At 35.0% G+C, this 18453-nt stretch overlaps 1 protein-coding gene across 1 annotated transcript in view; it reads left to right on the forward strand.

Annotated features, from left to right (window-relative positions):
• LOC107293132 (glutamate receptor ionotropic, kainate 2) overlaps positions 1-18453 on the forward strand; it is a gene marked incomplete at its 5' end in the record, with an annotated part of 213078 nt that overhangs the window by 175556 nt on the left and 19069 nt on the right. The window contains one exon of the mRNA XM_015822266.1: positions 8012-8237. Coding sequence (XP_015677752.1) covers positions 8012-8237 — 226 coding nt within the window. The remainder of the gene's footprint in view (positions 1-8011; positions 8238-18453) is intronic.

Here is an 18453-nt window from a genome sequence, read left to right on the forward strand (position 1 = left end):
ATAAGCTGGAATTAACACCAGAGAAACAGTCAAGCAGAAAACAAGACCTCAATCAAGGAACTACCAAAGAGAAAACCACCCCTTCACCAAAACTGGCAAGCCAAGCTAAACAGAGAGCAAACACCACTCTTCTTTGCACTGATGATAGTTTGGAAATGTAATGTCTGTAAGCAAACTATCAAGCATAGAAAGCATCAAGACTTCTATAGTTCAACCTGGACCTCTTTTATCTTCTGTTGGAAGCATTCTTTTCTTTTGTGGTGGTGATCCATTTGCAAAAGTCCCAACACTTTTGTTAACTGAAGCTTAAAGGATTGGTCTTTCCCCAATATATAAAGTTGTTTCACAATTTTGCAAGTGCTTAGATTCATTTTTTTTTCTTAAAAGTTAGCCTCTAAGCCAGTTAAATGGCAAAGCATTTAATTGCTCTTTGCCCTTCCTTCCACTTGTATTTATTGCTACCACAGAAGTGAGACTCATAGAGTTCAGGATGATAACTATCATATAAAAACATTACCTGCAAAGCATTTGATTTTAGAAGCATCGTTGCAGATCAGGCATAGCAAAGTATTTCTTTCTGAGTTGGCATCTTTGATAGCTTCTATTTTATAAAATATTCTTACATAGACTTTCTTGTTGGATAAATTTGATTAGTTAACATCATCATGTAGGAAGCTTCCCTAAGGTAATGGAGTAATCTAGAATTAACCATCAATTCATTAGAGTTATCTTATCCACGTCAGTAACAAAATAAATACATTTTGAACACTTAATCTAATTATCTTCTGCTTTTTAAAGCCAACCATCCTTCATCCCTCCCGTCTCACTTTTTTTTTTTTTTTTTTTGGCAGCACAGTTGGCTGCTTAGCAGGATTTATTTTGCCCAGCACTTCATTCTTCATTCTGTGAGGCACCTTTCTTAGCAGGTGCTCCTTTCCTACCTTTTTTCATCTTTGCTCTGTGGACCATGAAAACTGCCATTACAAAAGAGAGAACACCGTATGAACTGTGTTTTTATATCAGTTTTGTGCTGACCCTGCAAAATCGACCGACTCACTTAAAGCCTTATAAGTCTCAGCAGTTTTGATTTTTTTTTTTCAAAAAGGGGGGAAAAGTATGCAGTGGAGAAGACCAGTCAGATAATCTTTCATCTTTGATCATTATCCTTGAAAAATGCATATAAAGTACGGTACTATAGTTGTTGATGGCCTGAAAATGAGATTCAGGTTCCTTTCATCATATATATATATTTAATTGACAAAAATAAGTATTATGTTACTGACATGGATACATTCCTATTTTGGTACAGCATGATCTCCCACAAAATATATAACAACTTAACACACACACACACACACACATATATCTTTACTCATAAATGAATATTCTTTACTCATAAATATATCTTTACTCATGAATGAATATTCAAAATGAGAAGTGCACCTAACTAGCACACCAGAAACATGCAATGTGCTACATGTTTATGCCATTTTTGCATGTGGTCATAGAACGATAGAAGTTTAGAATCAAGATGTCATTAATTCCTATCTTGTACTTCTGGAGGACCACCAGCTGACTTGATGTTGTTATTGGTAGTCCTTGACTTACAAACATTTGTTTAGCAAACGTTCAAAGTTACAGCAGCACTGAAATAACTGGTCCTTGCACTTACAGTTGTTGCAGCATCTCCACAATCACAATCAAAATTTGAGTGTTGGCAACTGGTCTGCATTTACAATAGCTGCAGTGTCCCAGGATCATATGATTGCTATTTTCAACCTTTCTAGCCAGCTTCCAACAAACAAAGTCAATGGGGGAAGCCGGATTTGTTTAATGACCGCGTGACTTGCTTAACAACAATGGCAAAAATAGTTTGTAAAATTGGAGACCTTCACTTAACAATCACATTGCTTAGGAATGGAAATTCTGGTCTCCAGTGTGGTCATAAGTCAATTTTTCTTTTTTCTTTGTTTTGTTTTGTAAAGCAAAGCTGCAGGCTATAGAAATGTACCAAGAGTTGCCAACCAAAAACTTATCCATTCTGCAGTAGAAATTTCACCCTCAGTAATAAAATATGTGGTTTGTAAAAGCTCCTAAGAAGCACCTGAAGGCAACAGGCCTCTTCAGCTGTTGATCACAGTAGCTGGTCAGTAGTAACATGATGGTTCTTAGCTTTGCACTTGTGTCAGAAGCACCAAGGCACTTCCAGATTGAAAGAATTAGCTGGTGACTCACCATTGTCTGGGGGACACCCAGTTGGGAGCTCCTTTCATGCCCCTGGTAGCAGCTGGACTGAAGGATGTGAGCTCACCCCACCCCACAGCAATACTCGGGTCTCAAACAAAGGCTTGCTAACCTCTAAGCCAGCGTCCTAACCATGAGAGCCACCACGATCTGATTCTTAGCTGTGAATTATATCAGTGAATGTGAATTGACTTTATTAGGTGTTAAGAATCCAGGTAAAAGTGATTGTACGGTATCTCAGTTTAGAGCTGGTGCTGGATGTACAATAGCTAAGAGTATGTATACTTCCCAAAACAACACTGAGGCAAGAAAAAGGGAATATATTTTGTAAGCAATAACAAATGGGCAAGTTCTTCCAAATGTACAAATTTTTAATCTTTGTTGGGTTTTCAAGCAAGTAGAAATTCAGTCTTAGACATGTTTACTGGGAACCAAACCCTTTTGGTTCCAAATGGCTAGGATTTTGGCAGGTATTAGCATATCTTTAATGTGACTGTATTTGAAGTTTTTCTCAAGAGCTGCTCATAGAAAAATAGTTTGTAGAAGTGAAGTGTACAAACTTTACTACCTCAAGAAAAAAAATCTGTAAATTGGCTCTATGCCTAGTGAAATTTTCTCTATGTGAGAGGGTGTTTCAAAGAAAATGTTAAATGTTACATTAGATTTTTTTTTAAGTATGTTTTTGTGTAGACCTTGACACATAGTTCTTCTTATGGTAGGTTTTTTTTCTGCACATTTTCATACTGTTAGTAAAATTGAAATCAGCAAATAGTAGACATGTGAAAAGTGGTTGTAAATTACTTTTTTCAGTGCCATTGTGATTTCGAATGGTCATTAAATGAACTGTTGTAAGTTGAGAACTACCTGTAGAGAGGGTTGTTTTGTTTTGCTTTGCTCTATAGCATGGGTGTCAAACACGCAACGTCATGTGATGTGTCGGGACATATAGTGATTTTTTTTTGCCATTGCTGTCAAGGGGGGGCATGGTTTCGCTATGATGCATCTGGCCCACAGGCTGGCAGTTTCACACCCCTGCTTTATAGTTTTCAAGTGTTTAGTGCTCAATTACTTCATTAATTTTGGTCATAATGCATGGAAGTAGTATCTAATATATGCCATCATGCATAAATTAACACTCTGCACATTCTTTCCATCACTGGAATAAGAAAATAATTTTAAGAATGATGCCTTATATCTCCAGCTTTTCTAGAAGCACCCAGCTTTGGGATAACTCAATGTTTTCATTATGTTTACATTCATGATCTCTGACACATAGTTATCTTCTAGTGATCGTTAATTTATGAGTGCTGAATAAGCTATAACGCACTCTTTTTTTCTGCATGTCATTGCAATATCTTTCGTCTTCAGGCACCAGGTAGTGAACTGTTTGACTTCTTTAACCTCTAATTGTCTTGCTAGTCTGGATAGTCTTCAGGGTTTCAGAATTATTACTGTCTCATCTCTTTTGCATGAAATGTCATACATCATAACTTTAAAATGCCACATTATCTCTTGAATGAGGATGAGAAAATAAGCTTAAGTTCTGTTACCACCAGGTTTCTTTTCTGGTTAATATTTCAAGTAGAGCAGATTATTCCTAGTGAGATCTGATTTTAGGTAAAATAAAATCACACACCACCAAAGGACCCATAAGTCACTTCATTAGAATATTTACGTGTGGATGGTTGAATTACAATGAAATATAAATTACAGCCTCTGACTATAGATGTGTCATTTGTATAAAAATGAAAATCACAATGGCCAAAAAACAAGGTAGCTAAAGGTAGAAAATAAGGAATAAAAAAAGCTGTGGCAAATGCCCATCTTGCCAATAACTAAAGGGAAGAGCGGGGCAGGATGGAGATTGCTGGGGGAGTAGGCAAGACAGTCAGAATTTTTAACCTTTTTGAAACTCAGTATTTACTTAGAAAATGGATACATTCATTTCCTCACAAAAGTTTTTATGTGAGTCAGTTTACAGAGAATTGAATAGGACATTAGCTTACCTTTAGAAGTCAAATGCCTCATTGTCATTTCCTTTTGCGAGACCGTACCTTGAAAATTCAACATGTCTTTCCAGATACAAATAGAATATTAGTTGTATTTCTTGGTTTATCCCATAGGATAAGGAATCAGTTATGTCTCTAATGGGAACAAAAGATTCTCTCTTTCAGTTTTGTTGATGGGCTGGTCCAAATTAAGAGGGCAGTGTGGACAGAGATTCTTTGTTCCTTTTTTTCCTTTCCTTTCTTTTTTGCTGCTGCTATAAGATCTCAAACATGCAATTTTCAGAAACAGATAATTGAGCTCCCTATTTTTTTCTAAAAGACAGTTGGTGCAAACAGGCATTTTAAAAAGCCTAATTAATGTTTTCTTTTTTAGTCTTTGTCTGGCGTCCCATTTTTTAAAAAAATAATAACAATTTATACATGTCAATTATTCCTATTTTGCAATATACTATTTTTTAAAACTAAGTGCATTGGTCTTCTATGTAACAATTAGGCTCTTAAAGTTTGTCAAGTTTTTTTATAGATAGCAAGGTCTTTTGCCCTAATAATTAAATGCCATTATATTCCACTTATTAGTAATTTTAATGTATACTTAAGGTAAGTCAAACATTAATTTCTTTATAATTAATCTTGTCACCATAGTCAAATACTCAACAATATAACAGTGAGGACTAGAACATTATTGTTTAAAAAAGAATACAACTGCTGAGATCTTTGATATTGCAGCATGCAGTTTGAAGACCTCCTTTGTTACAGTATGCAGTTGTTACCACTGAGCTATACAACCTGCTATAAATTCTTCAGTCGATTTATTCTCTTCTATGTTACTGTCACTGAAAAATAAACCTAATCATATACCATTGAGATGTAGCTGTGACAGAAAAAAAGTGAGATGCTGATGTGTGTTGATTGAGAAATTCTCCATTTATTTTAACACATTAATTTATTACTTAGGGTTTTTTTCTCCTCTATTCCGCATGATGAAATCATTTTGTTTCCCAGGGAACCTAATATTCAAGGTTCAAGTGTATTTTCCTCTGCTATGTAGTTATATTGATACAGAATGAATGCAAAGGTAGTTTGTTCTCAGATTGGAATTCATACAATAAACCCTTGTTTCTGTATGAGAGATCCTTATTCATTATATTCTATTCTTTCTCCATACTCTCTTATTGAAATGCCCCTTCAATCAATAATGTATCATACCTTGACACTATCTCAGTGATGGATATAAAATTTTGTTTTCATTGCAATTGGGTTTTGAATGATAGATTTGCAGAGTTCCCGGGGCAAACTTAAATAAGCCTTGAACTGTATCTCAGCAGGGACGCTAAATTATCCTTATTCAGAATAAATGTCTTTTTTTTTTTAAATCCCACACATACTACTAATTCTTCTCGGAGACAGAAGCTACAGATGCCAATCAAGTCAGCTTTAGAGGAATCAGTACTGTCAATTTTATGCTTGTTTTCTATTTGAGAGCAAGAATAGTAATGATATATAAAGTGAACATTAGCACATTAGGGAAGACAGAAGTTTACCCCCTAGATATAGGTATTGCTTTTGGGAATGAGTTAACTTTGTGTGTGTCTAGTTTATCTTATAATCAAGTTGATTCCCTTGCTTGTTTATATTATGTAAAAAAATTAATAATGTCATTGTAAAATGGCAAACATTGCCTCTGTAGTGGTTTATTAAATCACAAAGTTACCATGCACATGACATTACCAACATATATTTAATGAACCTCAGCTTAGTGGACTAAGAGCGCAATGCAAATTTTCATCTGAGCATCATTCCCAAATAAGGGACAAAATTTCCATTTCATCCAAAATAGTCTAGATTTGCATAATTTACATTATTGTTGAATCCAAATTGTCTGGAGGCAAATAATGCAAATTTATATAAAATGAATGTTTAGGTTTAATGTATTTCTCCTGAATAATCTGTAAAAGAAGAAAATACTGTAATGCCACTATTGAGTTTATTATCACATGCACCATAACTCTACTGTATGTGTACACACATATGCTTTATAGTATTTATTTATTTATTAAATTTATAAGGTGCTCTTCTCACTATGGAAAGTGACTTTGGCTGGTTTACCATGGAATAAAAATATGAAAATATATATAAATACAAGAACAATTTTAAAATTACAACAATTAAATGCAGACTAAAACCCAAGGGCTCAAGTGGAGCAGAAGTGGTGCTTTCTCTGCACCCGCCCACTTCCAGCCTAAAGCATCTCCATTGGGGCCCCATGCCAATGGGTCCCTATTATGTCATGCATATATTTGACATGTTTTGTTCTAGTGTATATAACATATACTATATAGCTATATATTCTATATATGCCTGTGAGGATGGAGCAAGTGAAAAAGAGAGATTGAGTCAGAATAAAAAAAAATATTATTATTTTTTTAATCCACTGCAGGAGACCATGGAAGGCCTCTTCATGGTAAATTGTGGAATGTAATCTATCCCTCTGTTCCAGTTTGTGTTGGTAAATCAACATTATTCAACCAAGAGAAAATGACTGACCCACATTTACTCAGGTGGCCTAAAGGAAGATTAGAACCTTGTAGAATCTGGGTTCCTAATCTAGTACTTTAACTACTACCTCATCCTGGCTGTCACAGAGAGAGTAAATTACTTCTGGATCCTTTAGTTGATCATTTCCTTTCCTCCCTGCTCTGTTTTGGTTGTTTATTTATGCAAAGTGCTTCTGGAGGTAGTAAATTGGAGAAAGCTGCTACAGATTTCTCCAATAACTGCTACGGATTTTTCTGATAGCAATAGTAATCCCTAGTCTAGCAGAGGAACATTTTCTATCTCTAGTCTTTTAATCTATTTATATATTTTTTCTTCCCTTTAGACACCTATGCATGGTTTTGTATCTGGTCTTTCCCCTATTTTAAATGGAGGATTTTCAATTTGCAAAAAGCAAAACTATGAGCAGCATCAGAAGTGGGATTATGATATGAGATGGTTTTACAAAAAAAATGCAGGTCTGAAAATGCTATTAGTTGTTTTCCAGGGCAAGCAGAATATTCTTGAAGTGATTTTAAATGCCTTTAAAAATGAAGCCAACAAAAATAATGACCAAGGTATATCTTCATAATCAGGTTAACATTGCCTGTGTATATATCTTCTTAATTTAATTAGCCATGAAGCTATCTTTATTTCATGAATGCTTAAGCTGCAGCGGCACAGTGGTTAGAATGCACTATTGCAGACTATTTCTGCTCACTGCCAGGAGTTTGATCCTGACTGGCTGAAGTTTGATTCAGTCTTCCATCCTTCCAAAGTTGATAAAATGAGGACCCAGATTGTTGGGGGCAGTATGCTGACTCTGTAATCTGCTTAGAGAGTGCTATATGAAGCAGTGTATAAGTCTAAGTGCTATTACTATTAAGCATGGATAAATGTTGAGTTACAAAGCTGCAAATATTATTTGCAAGTGTATTGGTCTTACTTTCATTCCTTCAAGGAACCTAGCAAAATATTGTTCTGTATGTGAGTCTGGTTTACAGTGACAATATTTTCATTTTTATAAAACATTTTCTTGGAATCTTCAGCTGTTAGTTGAACCATGCTAGTTAAAATAATTAATCCAGCTTTATTCAAAGCAGATTTCCTTCATCCTCTGCTTCTTATGCTTTGGTCCAGCATATTTATCATGTTTCAAACAATTGGAAGCTCTTGACAGTATATTGTAATCATGTTGTCCTTATTAATGTTAATTTCTGTTTCAGAAATCAAAAATTGCCACGTATGAAAAAATGTGGGCCTTTATGAATAGCAGAAGACAGTCAGTGCTTGTCAAAAGCAACGAGGAAGGTATCCAACGCGTACTCACTTCTGATTATGCTTTCCTAATGGAGTCAACTACCATCGAGTTTGTTACACAGCGGAACTGTAACCTGACACAAATTGGAGGCCTGATAGATTCCAAAGGTTATGGGGTTGGAACTCCCATGGGTAGGTTGTACATCCTTTCTAATTTGTATTCATAATTGTAGTTGCAGTGATAACAGATGTTCCCTAGATTGTTAGCCACTCGATCTGTGTAATAACATTGTGTTCTATTTATTGTAAATAGTATTTATATTGTTAGGGTAGTGTCCAAGTATTCCTAGGATGATATGCTAATAGTGCTGTAAGTGTTATATATTCATTTTTCAGCTGGAGGAATATGATCTATGCTAAGGAAACAAATTTAATTTATGGTTGCCTAAAATATAAAAATAACATGTTAGCAGATGCATGATTTTTTTTAAAAAAAAATAAAGATAACAGTTTCAGGAAAAGAGAACTTTAATTAAACGTGTTTGTAGATGACTGTTGTGAATATATTCCTGGTTATTCAGTTGTTTGACTCTTTCTCCAGATGCCAAGTTTGACTAGTGAAGTATTATATTTGTAGAGTTACTTTCTGCTAACAGTGGATATAAGCCAATGCTTGAAGAGCTTCCAAAATTATTGACTATTTTTTTTTATATGAATAGTTTGGAGCAGGCTTTTTTTAACTGTTATTAGATTTTATTATAGAACATATTATTTAATTGTGCAATCCAATTGATGGGTAATGAACTGGGATCTCCCATAGTCTCAGCTCTGTTAGGATCAAATATTAGGCTCACGCAAATCCATAGATACGTAGATATCTACAATTTGTAGGCTAACAAAGATATCTTAATTCATTAAAAGTCTATGGGAGAATTTAATAAGTTTAGTACAATGAGATCAATACAATGAAAGAAGGGTAAAGGCAAGTTCAAAGATGGCAGGGAAGGGTAAATGGGATTTCAGGAAGTGATTCATATTATAGGGATATTTTATTATTTATTTATTTATTTTACCAATTTTTATGGAGGTGAGTCTAATTGCCAACATCCCCGAAACCAGGATATTTATAAATTGCTCCAGGGCTGTCCTAATTCTAGTAGGTGAATTTTAGCATGCACATTATTTAATAAAGGCATTTATATTCCTTAGTATGTATGATAACTTAAGATAACTTTTTTACTTATGATATTGTTTTACTTAAGATATGTGACTGATCTGACAATTTAAATAAAGTATGCATTTAAAATTCCTTCCTTCTTCATACCTCATCATAAGAAACAGGAAATTGTAAAGGAAGATTAAAAATATTGGTAACTCTTAACCACAGTACATGATTATAAGTTTCTGGATCATGTGATTGTTGCAAAACGTAGTGCACATTAATGTACCAAAAATGTTACTCCATCTCGTTCATGTATGATAAAACAATCAAATAAAATCTTATCTTCCACTGCAGGAGCCATACTGTTAAAATGGATCTGATTGCATGGCATGTGTTGAAGATAGATTTAAAGCTCTCAATGGAAAATAAAGATTGACCACAGGTCAATCACAATAGGTGAACTGTACCATTATATTAAATGTTCCCTTTCAAAATTTAGATTTCAGAGTAATAACAATGTGTTAAATTCTTTTGGTTAATTAATGTATAGTTGACAAATAAAAAGAAAAAAAATTAAAGTATCTTGAAAAGTACATTCAGTTGATATATAAATTAAAATAATAAAGTAATACATCAAAATATCAGCAAAAGATCTGGTTAAAAAAAACCACGTTAATAGTTATTTTAGTCAATTTTTCACTGATCAAAATATTTCCCCAAAGTTTCTTAATCTTCATTTAATCTTTTCCATGATCTTTTATGTTCTGTTCTATACTAATATAAGTGACTGTGTTTTAGCCCTGATTTTGTATTATTGCAATGTACTCAACTTCTAAAGCTTTCAAAGTAGGCACCTGGAAACCAGAAAAACTGAGTGGTTCTAGTCAATAACTATTGACAGAATTTTGAATTAAGGATGTTGCTAAGCAAATTACCAATAGTCATTTGGGATACTATTTGAGATATTACCAGAGTGTTCATCATGACCGTGCAGGGTTCTTCAAGGCACAATAGCTCAATTAGATTTCAGTATTTAGCAGTTCTCCTCTAACATCTGTAGACTTCAGGGCCACAATTAAAGCAATAGTGGGAATAATGAAAACAGAAAATCTAAGTAGCATAGGTGGACAATATTCTTCCTGAAATTTTCCTTGTAGCCTCAATATTTATGTTATATTTCAACCAAGGCATAAGAAGCTTGGTTGAAAACTACTGACTTCAGAAGATTAAGAATATAGAAATGGGAAAATCTTTTTTTTTCTTGTGTATAAGTCATTGGCCCTATCAAATATGTTACCTACAACTGCAATTGCAGGAAAAGTTTCATACGCCCTGAACTTGTATAATGTCTATCAAAAACAAAATACCATGAATAAAAATATAGCTTTCCAATATAATTGTATTGATCATTGAATCTGTGGCTTCAAGACCATCATTTAATTTCAAAATTTTGGTCTGAAACCAAGAACCTTTCATATAGCTTTTAGCAAGCAATTTTCTTCACATTTTGGTCAAAATTGTATAAATGTTCTATGGTGAAGTCAGTCTCAGTCTGAAAATGATTTCTGTTATGTATTATGTTCTCTTATTCTTTTTCCAGTGCAATTATCTGTATTCTGCAAAGTAAGTTATATAGTGATTGGACAATGTGGATGGTGGTTCGCATGTATGTGCAACTGTGATTAGATCTGCTTACTTAATTTAGTTAAATTATTGTTAATAGGATCTTGAGCATATTAGAAAATTATGTATTGTTACTGGTGTTGCTGTTATTACTGCGGCTTTTCCACATAAGCTTGAAAAGGCCCCTGTCTACAATTCTAGAGAGTTGTTGCTAATCAGCTTTGACACTATGGGCCTAAATAACCAGGTCTAAGTCAGTGTAAGCCAATTTCCTCGGCTTCTCTTGTTGCTGTTGGGGAATATTTTTCTTCTTTTATTTCAGTCAGCCGAATAGCGCATGATTAAAGTGCTCTTTGGAATTAGCTCATTTTGAAGGCTTGTCTTTTTCATCTTAATTCATCAGGCAGAGCATCTAGAAAGAGGTATTTCACACTCCGCTCCTTTAAATTAAAGGCTTTGCCACCCAAAAGGGGTTTCAGACAATAATTTATGACCCACAGCTTCATACTGTATTCTGCTCAGAATATGACTTCATGAATTATTGATATTTACCCAGTCCATTAATGAGTGCATTATAATGCTGCTGTTCTACCTTGGTATGCAGAATCCTTGCTCTGAGTAGCCTTTGAATCCACCATATTTAATTGCTAGGCAATGGGCAGTAATAAACTGTTTAGCTTATTCAGTCTGCATTACCTCTTGGGAGTGATTTTTGAACTTTATGTTCTTATGGCAGTGAATTGTACAAAGCTAGCATTGCCTTTTCAAAAATTCATTTCATTCTTTACCAGAGCAAAGAATTATGTACTTTATTTCCTTGTTGAGCATTTTCAAGCACATCCCTCCTAGGTTTATAGCTTCTCTTAGACTGGGTGATACAGAGTAGGGCGGGGCTTTTTTTTTGCCTATTTTGTCCCATTCTTTACTCTTCTGCAATTAGACATGGTGCTCTAAAAGAAGTAATAAGAAAATTTTCTAATATATCTAACCCAGACATGTCAAACTGGTGACGTCACGTGACATCGCGAGACGTCTCGGAACAGTTTTGCCATTGCCGGCAATGGGGTGGGTGCGGCTTTCGGATGATGCGTCCGGTCTGCAGGCTGGCAGTTTGACACCCCTGATCTAACCCCTACGCACGCACATACACATGCCTATTAATTGCATAGCTACCGGTAATCTAAATCATGCATCTGTGGGAAAAAGTAAAATAAAATGATAAAATAGCAATTTTGACATGAGGATGCAACAGAATAGATGATGGTAGCAAAGGCAGTAGCAAAGCTCAATTCTCAAGAAAAATTCTTTGATACTGTCAGCTGAAGGAGTTGATTGGAAGATCTGTTCATTATTAGTAGATGATACAGTGCTGGGACTGAAAGGCTGAGCTGTGAAATAGAAAGCCTCCAGTACAAATACTAACTGTGGACCTATTGTGTTTGCTACTACCCTGTACCATATACTGCTTTGTCTGCAAGTTAGAAATAATAGTACAGATTTGCCTTTGAAGATTGTTGTAATATTCCCTATTTAAATAATGCAAAATATATGGAACACTTCAAATGCCAAAATGCATTTACATTCCTTAATCCAAATTCTATTCTACTTACCCTAGAGAGGGAAAATGGCAGAAGAAAAAGGCACACAAAAACTAGCAAAAGCATAATGAGTAGGTGATCCCCAAATCTGATGATTAGGGAATTGCCTGCTCTGGATGAGTTGCATACCCACTAAAGGAACAGGTTTACAATTATGATGCTCCTGGATTCATCATTATCACAGGAATCCCAAGTGATCATTTTGGTTAAGATCACCAATTATCAATTCAAGTTTGTATATCAGATCCAACCTCGAGGTTGATAATGTACTCCATGTGAGTCTGTCATTGAAATTGGTTAGAAGCTACAGAACAACTTTGCTCACTTGTATGTCTTATGATATACACATATCATACCAACATAGTTGGATCTCCATGTATTGCTCTAACATATAAATCCATGAAGTACTTGGACCATGTTTACTTAACACAATAGAGTTTGCCTTTTCATCTTTCCGCACAATTTCAGTCCTTGGAAGAGATCCTGCTTTACTTGCTTTCTGAAATGGGTCTTCTCTGCAATGATATCTACCCTATTGAATAACCTCCCCTAAGTGAGACTTCAAATTGGGCATAGCTATATACATTTCTATTTTTCTAGAAACTCAGCCTGTATTAGGAGCTAGTTAACAGAAGAAATGTTAGCAGTCTTGATGTTGCTAGATTAACTATTGTTAATAATAGACAAGAAATAAGTCGTATATGTGTTCAAAACTTCAGTCTGATACAGCCAAGCCCCCCCTCAAACACACTAAAGCTTAAGCCTTTTCCTCCCAGCCTATCAAGCCAATGTATCCTCCGTCATTCATTTCCCAGCTTTAAAACTGGAATGCACTTGCTTTGTGTTTACACAATGTTTCTGTCTGATTTGAAAAGTATTGGTTCCTATACAGCTAACATATGTCTTTAAATCCTTTGGAGTATGCCAGATCCATTCCATATTTTTATTTTGGCTTTCTGCAGCTATCCCCAAGATGTTTTTGATGAATTATTAAAGCCGGCAGAGAAGATTGCAAATGGTGATGACATGATCGCAGGTCACTTGGCAACCAGTTGTAAATATGAACAGGTTACCAAGCAGTTGTTGTAAAATGCAGTGCAACATTTTACATTAAATGATCAGTTGTAAGTTGAGAACTACCTGTATTGGAAAGTTGACTCTAGTGTGAGACCAGCTAAGGAAAGGCAATCCAAAATGCTCATATGTTGAATGTTCCAAACAGCATAAAGCTGAATAGAGTGATAAATTTGCCCTAATTTCAGATCTCCAGAGTCTATGAGGCAGCAGCGCTGCTATTTGGATTATCTTATATGAAAATGGCTTGGACTTGTGAAGAGGAAGTACAGAGAAATCCTTATTCATTCCCAACTCAGCAGGGTTGTATTGCATTGTGTTGTGCTATATTGTATTGTATGGTATTGCATTGTATGAACAGTAACAGGTATACTGATTTTTGTCTCAAGACCAAAACTGCACAGCTGATACCTTTCTGGAAAATAAACCAAACTTAATGGCTGCTTCCATTACAGAAGAACAGTGTTAGGAAATGAACTTTCTCGGAGAAAAGAAAATGCGGTGCTTAATTTAAGAACTGCTCTTACTTCTTGCAGGGTTTTTAGTAGAAAATACTTTCATTTTCTGATATGTGAGAGGGCATGTCTATAATCTGGTATCATTTACAGTTTTCTTTAATAAATGTGAAGCTGCCAGGTGTATGTGTTAGTAACTGTCAGAAAGCAAATATGTCAAATCCTGCAAACTGCCTCTCCTCAAAGTATATCTTTCTTTCATCAAAGCTGTTGTTTGGCATTTTTGTCACTTGAGCGCGTGCGCGCGCACACACACACACACACACACAGTATATATATAACTGCGAAAATGTGAATCCCGGGCATATCTGTTCAATAACACAATCCTCGATCTCCGGGAGAGGTATAAACAAGTTGTTTATTGTTAAAAGAATTTTAAAACAATAAAAACAACTATTTACAGCGAAAGCTAAGTTGTTTTTTAATATTGTAAATAGTTGTTTTTATTGTTTTAAAATTCTTTTAACAATAAACAGCTTGTTTATACCTCTCCCAGAGGTATATATTTATATATATATATAAATGTGATTCTCTGGATCAGCAAGACTGTTCATTTTCACTGATACATATTTTAAACTGAAAGCCATTACTCTAATCTCATGTATAAATACAATCCAGGCATTAAATATTCATTAAATCTTAATTATAATGGTATAACATTCCCCTGTGTTTTTTTTTTCTGAAAATATGAATTATCCTAGATTTAGTTAACGTGGTTGGGGAGTAAGAAGAGAATCTTGGGTGGTGAGGGAGCCCAAGAGCACAGTTATAATATTTCTTATTGTATCTATAAATATCAGGCAAAGAAAAAGGCCAGTTGAGTATGTGAAAGCCTTTATAAATGACACATGATAGAAAAATGCACACACACAAAAAAATCCCATAGTACTTACATTCCTAAGGCTTCTATTTCAGTTCCTGAGAGATTGTTGCAAATGTTTCTAAAACTAATTTGAAAGCAATAGAAAGAAAATGTAATTGCAGTAATGCCATTGCTTACGCAACTGGGAACATTGTCACAATGTGAACATGCACACCCAAAACACCTGGGTGCATAATTTTGTTGCATTTGGGGAGAAGAAAGCAACTGAACATCTGTATCATTTTACTCTGGCACATAAGCTGCAAGCCAACCAGCCATTAAATGCATCATATAAAGGCATAAATGAATAGGCTGGATCCCATCCATTATTCTCTCTCCTTCTAATTGGGAAGTGGGTCTGAATAGAATTAGGGTAAGATTGTACACTAAACTAGAAAACTGGAAATGAATTTGTAACAATTCTATGAAATTAGAAACAATGCTTCAAAATCTACAAAGCACTATTTTCATGAGCCTTTGATTAGCACCTTGAATTACAAGGCTACTTGCAACCAAACCTGTTTCTTCAAGATACCAGCCAGCCAACTATGCAGGATACTCCATTTCATTCTGTTCCCCATCTCTTTCTTTCACAGCAGCCTCTCAGCACTCTGAGGCCACTGAGTATTCTTATTCCTCATTAAATAGTTATGGTGCAATGATCTTCTTAGGTTGTCTTTAATATTATTATGGATTGTCGGAATTCTTGCAATTTTAATGATACCTCCCACCTGGAGAAAAGTGGTGCCACTCTTGATCTATGCTCTTGACTCTTACCAGACTTCCCTACTTTTCTCACAGGCAGTATTTAACCTCTTCCTTAGACTGGGATATACAGTACAAACGTGGTAGATAAGAGATACATAGAATTGGAGTGAGGGGTTGTAATAGAAAGATAATGTCAAATATATAGATATTTTTTTGAGATTTCCTATAGTTTTTCATATTTTGTTGTTGTCTTTGTTGAGGGGGATGAGTTTCTCTGTACTTTTAATTTTCTACGAGTATGATAAAGTTCATCCATGCTACATGGATGTGTCACTGCCAAATTTTGGTGATTGTGTCACTGCTATTTCTTTTCTAAAGTGCATAGCAGCCAATTTTGATCCCGAAGAATGCTTAGTAACATGGATAAAGTAGTTCAGAATGAATTTAAAAAATGACAAGTTATAATTCCTTTTGTACAATTCCTACAATTTTCTAGGATTTTTGGAATCTGGAAACATGAAACAAGCTTGAATACACTGTCAAATTTTTCATGGACTAAATCAGATAAATTTTCAAAGCTATCCTAATTTTTTTTTTACACATTTTCCTTTTGTTTTTACATTATAGACATGTTCGCTTCCTCTCAAAGTTCTTTAACTATTTGCTTAAGGTATTTTCTCATTTTAATAGATCAACAGAATAATAAATAATGTTTTAATATATTTTTGAAACTGAACATACTTGTGGAATGGAGAAGGGAAGATTTCTAATTTTATGTGCGATCTAAAGAAAAGTGTTGAAGTTCCTCTTTTAAATTGCCACTTTAAATTATTATTTGATAAAAGAGAGGCTATACATTTTTTCGGATTAGATCAAATATAATAGGATATAATCTGAGAGAGGAGACAAGTGACCAAGCCTTTATATATATACTGGGTTTTTTTCTGACACATGCATTTCATTAAATCTACTCAATCTCCAATCTCTTCACCCCAATATTGCATATTAATTCAGAAACTAATACATTCTAAAGCAAAAAAATAGTTTTTCACATATGTGAAAAATTGTCATGTTTTAATTATGTATTGGTCCTCTTCTGCAACTTAAAAAATATTGCAAACACATTTGAGCTGCAAAAACATAAACATCTCTGCATCAATTTTCCACCTCCTAATATTAGCATGAAGACAAATGGAATGGTTGCTACAGTCAGATCTCAGATCCGATGCTCAGGAGTATTATACATAAAGCTCTGATAAATAGTGTTTACATGTAACATGATAGATCTGGGAAAAACAGAGCATTGCTTAACTGCATTGCTTAAAAATGTTCAAAGATGAACACACATAATAGTGGAAGATTAAAATTAAGATATCAGTCTATATAGATTTAGACTCACTGTGATAAACACAGTCTTGGACTAAGCAGTAGAAAGTTTGGTCTTATACAGCGTTCTTACTTTTTTCTCTCTACATGACCAAAAGAGATAAGTGTTTCCAGTTATCATCATAATCATTTATTATTTTTCATGCCTAGTCAACTGAGGTTACTGTAAGTGGTTTATCCTCAAACCAAATAAAAATCATACCAATATTTGTAGCAGTTACAATTTTAAAGCATTTTCCAGTTAAATCTGTAGTGATCATAAAGGTGGACAAGAGAAGCAGACAGCAGTCAAAAGTTGCATTGTTGGCTTATACTCCATCATACATGTAAAATTGTAAATGTGCCCTGTCATTAGGAACTCACTCACACCTTCGACCTGATTACTGCAATGGGTTCTGTATTGGCTACCTCTGTAGACTATTCAGGAGCTGTGATCAGTATAAAATACAGCCATCTGTCTGAGTGAAAGTCCACTATATGGCAATAATATCAGTGTAGCAAGGATGAGAAAGTTCTGATTTAGAGCTATAAAGCCAGGTCTCCAAGACCTTCTGCTCAAGTCATAGAATCTACATCCGTTGCTGAAGGAAGGATATTAAGGGTTCTTCCATATGTGAACTTCAGGGAGACCTGTTCAGTTTCAGTTGTGATTTTATCCCTCTGAAACAGGCATACCCTGGATGGGGCTTGCTCTACTTATGTTGGGAAAATTAATTAAGGCTGAGCTGCTTCACAGAATTTTTAGGATCCAATTTGAGTTGGTCACTGGGACCAGAGGTTTAGTCTTTCAAGCTTCCAGGGAACTTCTCTCTACACACATTCCAGTAGGGAGAAGTTCCCAGAGAACGGGCTCCAGCACAAGTCCAAAAGCTTGGAAGACTAAACCTCTGGTCCTGGTGACCAAGCCAGATTGGATCTTGCAATATTATCCTGGGACATGTATATTTCCTTCATTCGTCAAGAATTTTTAATTGTTTAGGTTGCTATTGGAGGTGACAAGTCAAAGATTTTTTTTTATTACATTATGCATTTGCCATTCTGTTTTAATTGTATTTGTTATGTTTGGATTGATTTTAAACATATATTTAACCACACATTTTAAATGTATGTTTAAAATTGGAGTGTGGCAGTCTATAAATATAGCAAATAAAAAAAAATACAGTCACTCTCCAAAGAAATATATGTATAGAAGCTTGGACTACTGCAATGTGCTCTACATGGGGCTACTCTTGAAGAGCAATTGGAAGCTGCAACTGGTGCAGAGTGCAACAACATGGGCGGTCTTTGTGGCCCCCTAGAGTGGCCCATGTTACACTTCTGATCCAAGAGTTGCACCGACTACTGGTTTGCTTCTAGGTGCAAGTCAAAATGTTGATATTACCTGTAAAGCTCTGCATAGCATGGGTCCAGGTTACTTGAAGAACTATCTCACCCCTATGGGGCAGGCCCATCCCACCTGTGCTGGCAGAAGATGCATGCA

This window comes from Protobothrops mucrosquamatus, unplaced genomic scaffold (genome assembly GCF_001527695.2).
Source record: "Protobothrops mucrosquamatus isolate PMUCROS unplaced genomic scaffold, P.Mucros_1.0 scaffold1513, whole genome shotgun sequence".
Taxonomy (NCBI): domain Eukaryota; kingdom Metazoa; phylum Chordata; class Lepidosauria; order Squamata; family Viperidae; genus Protobothrops; species Protobothrops mucrosquamatus.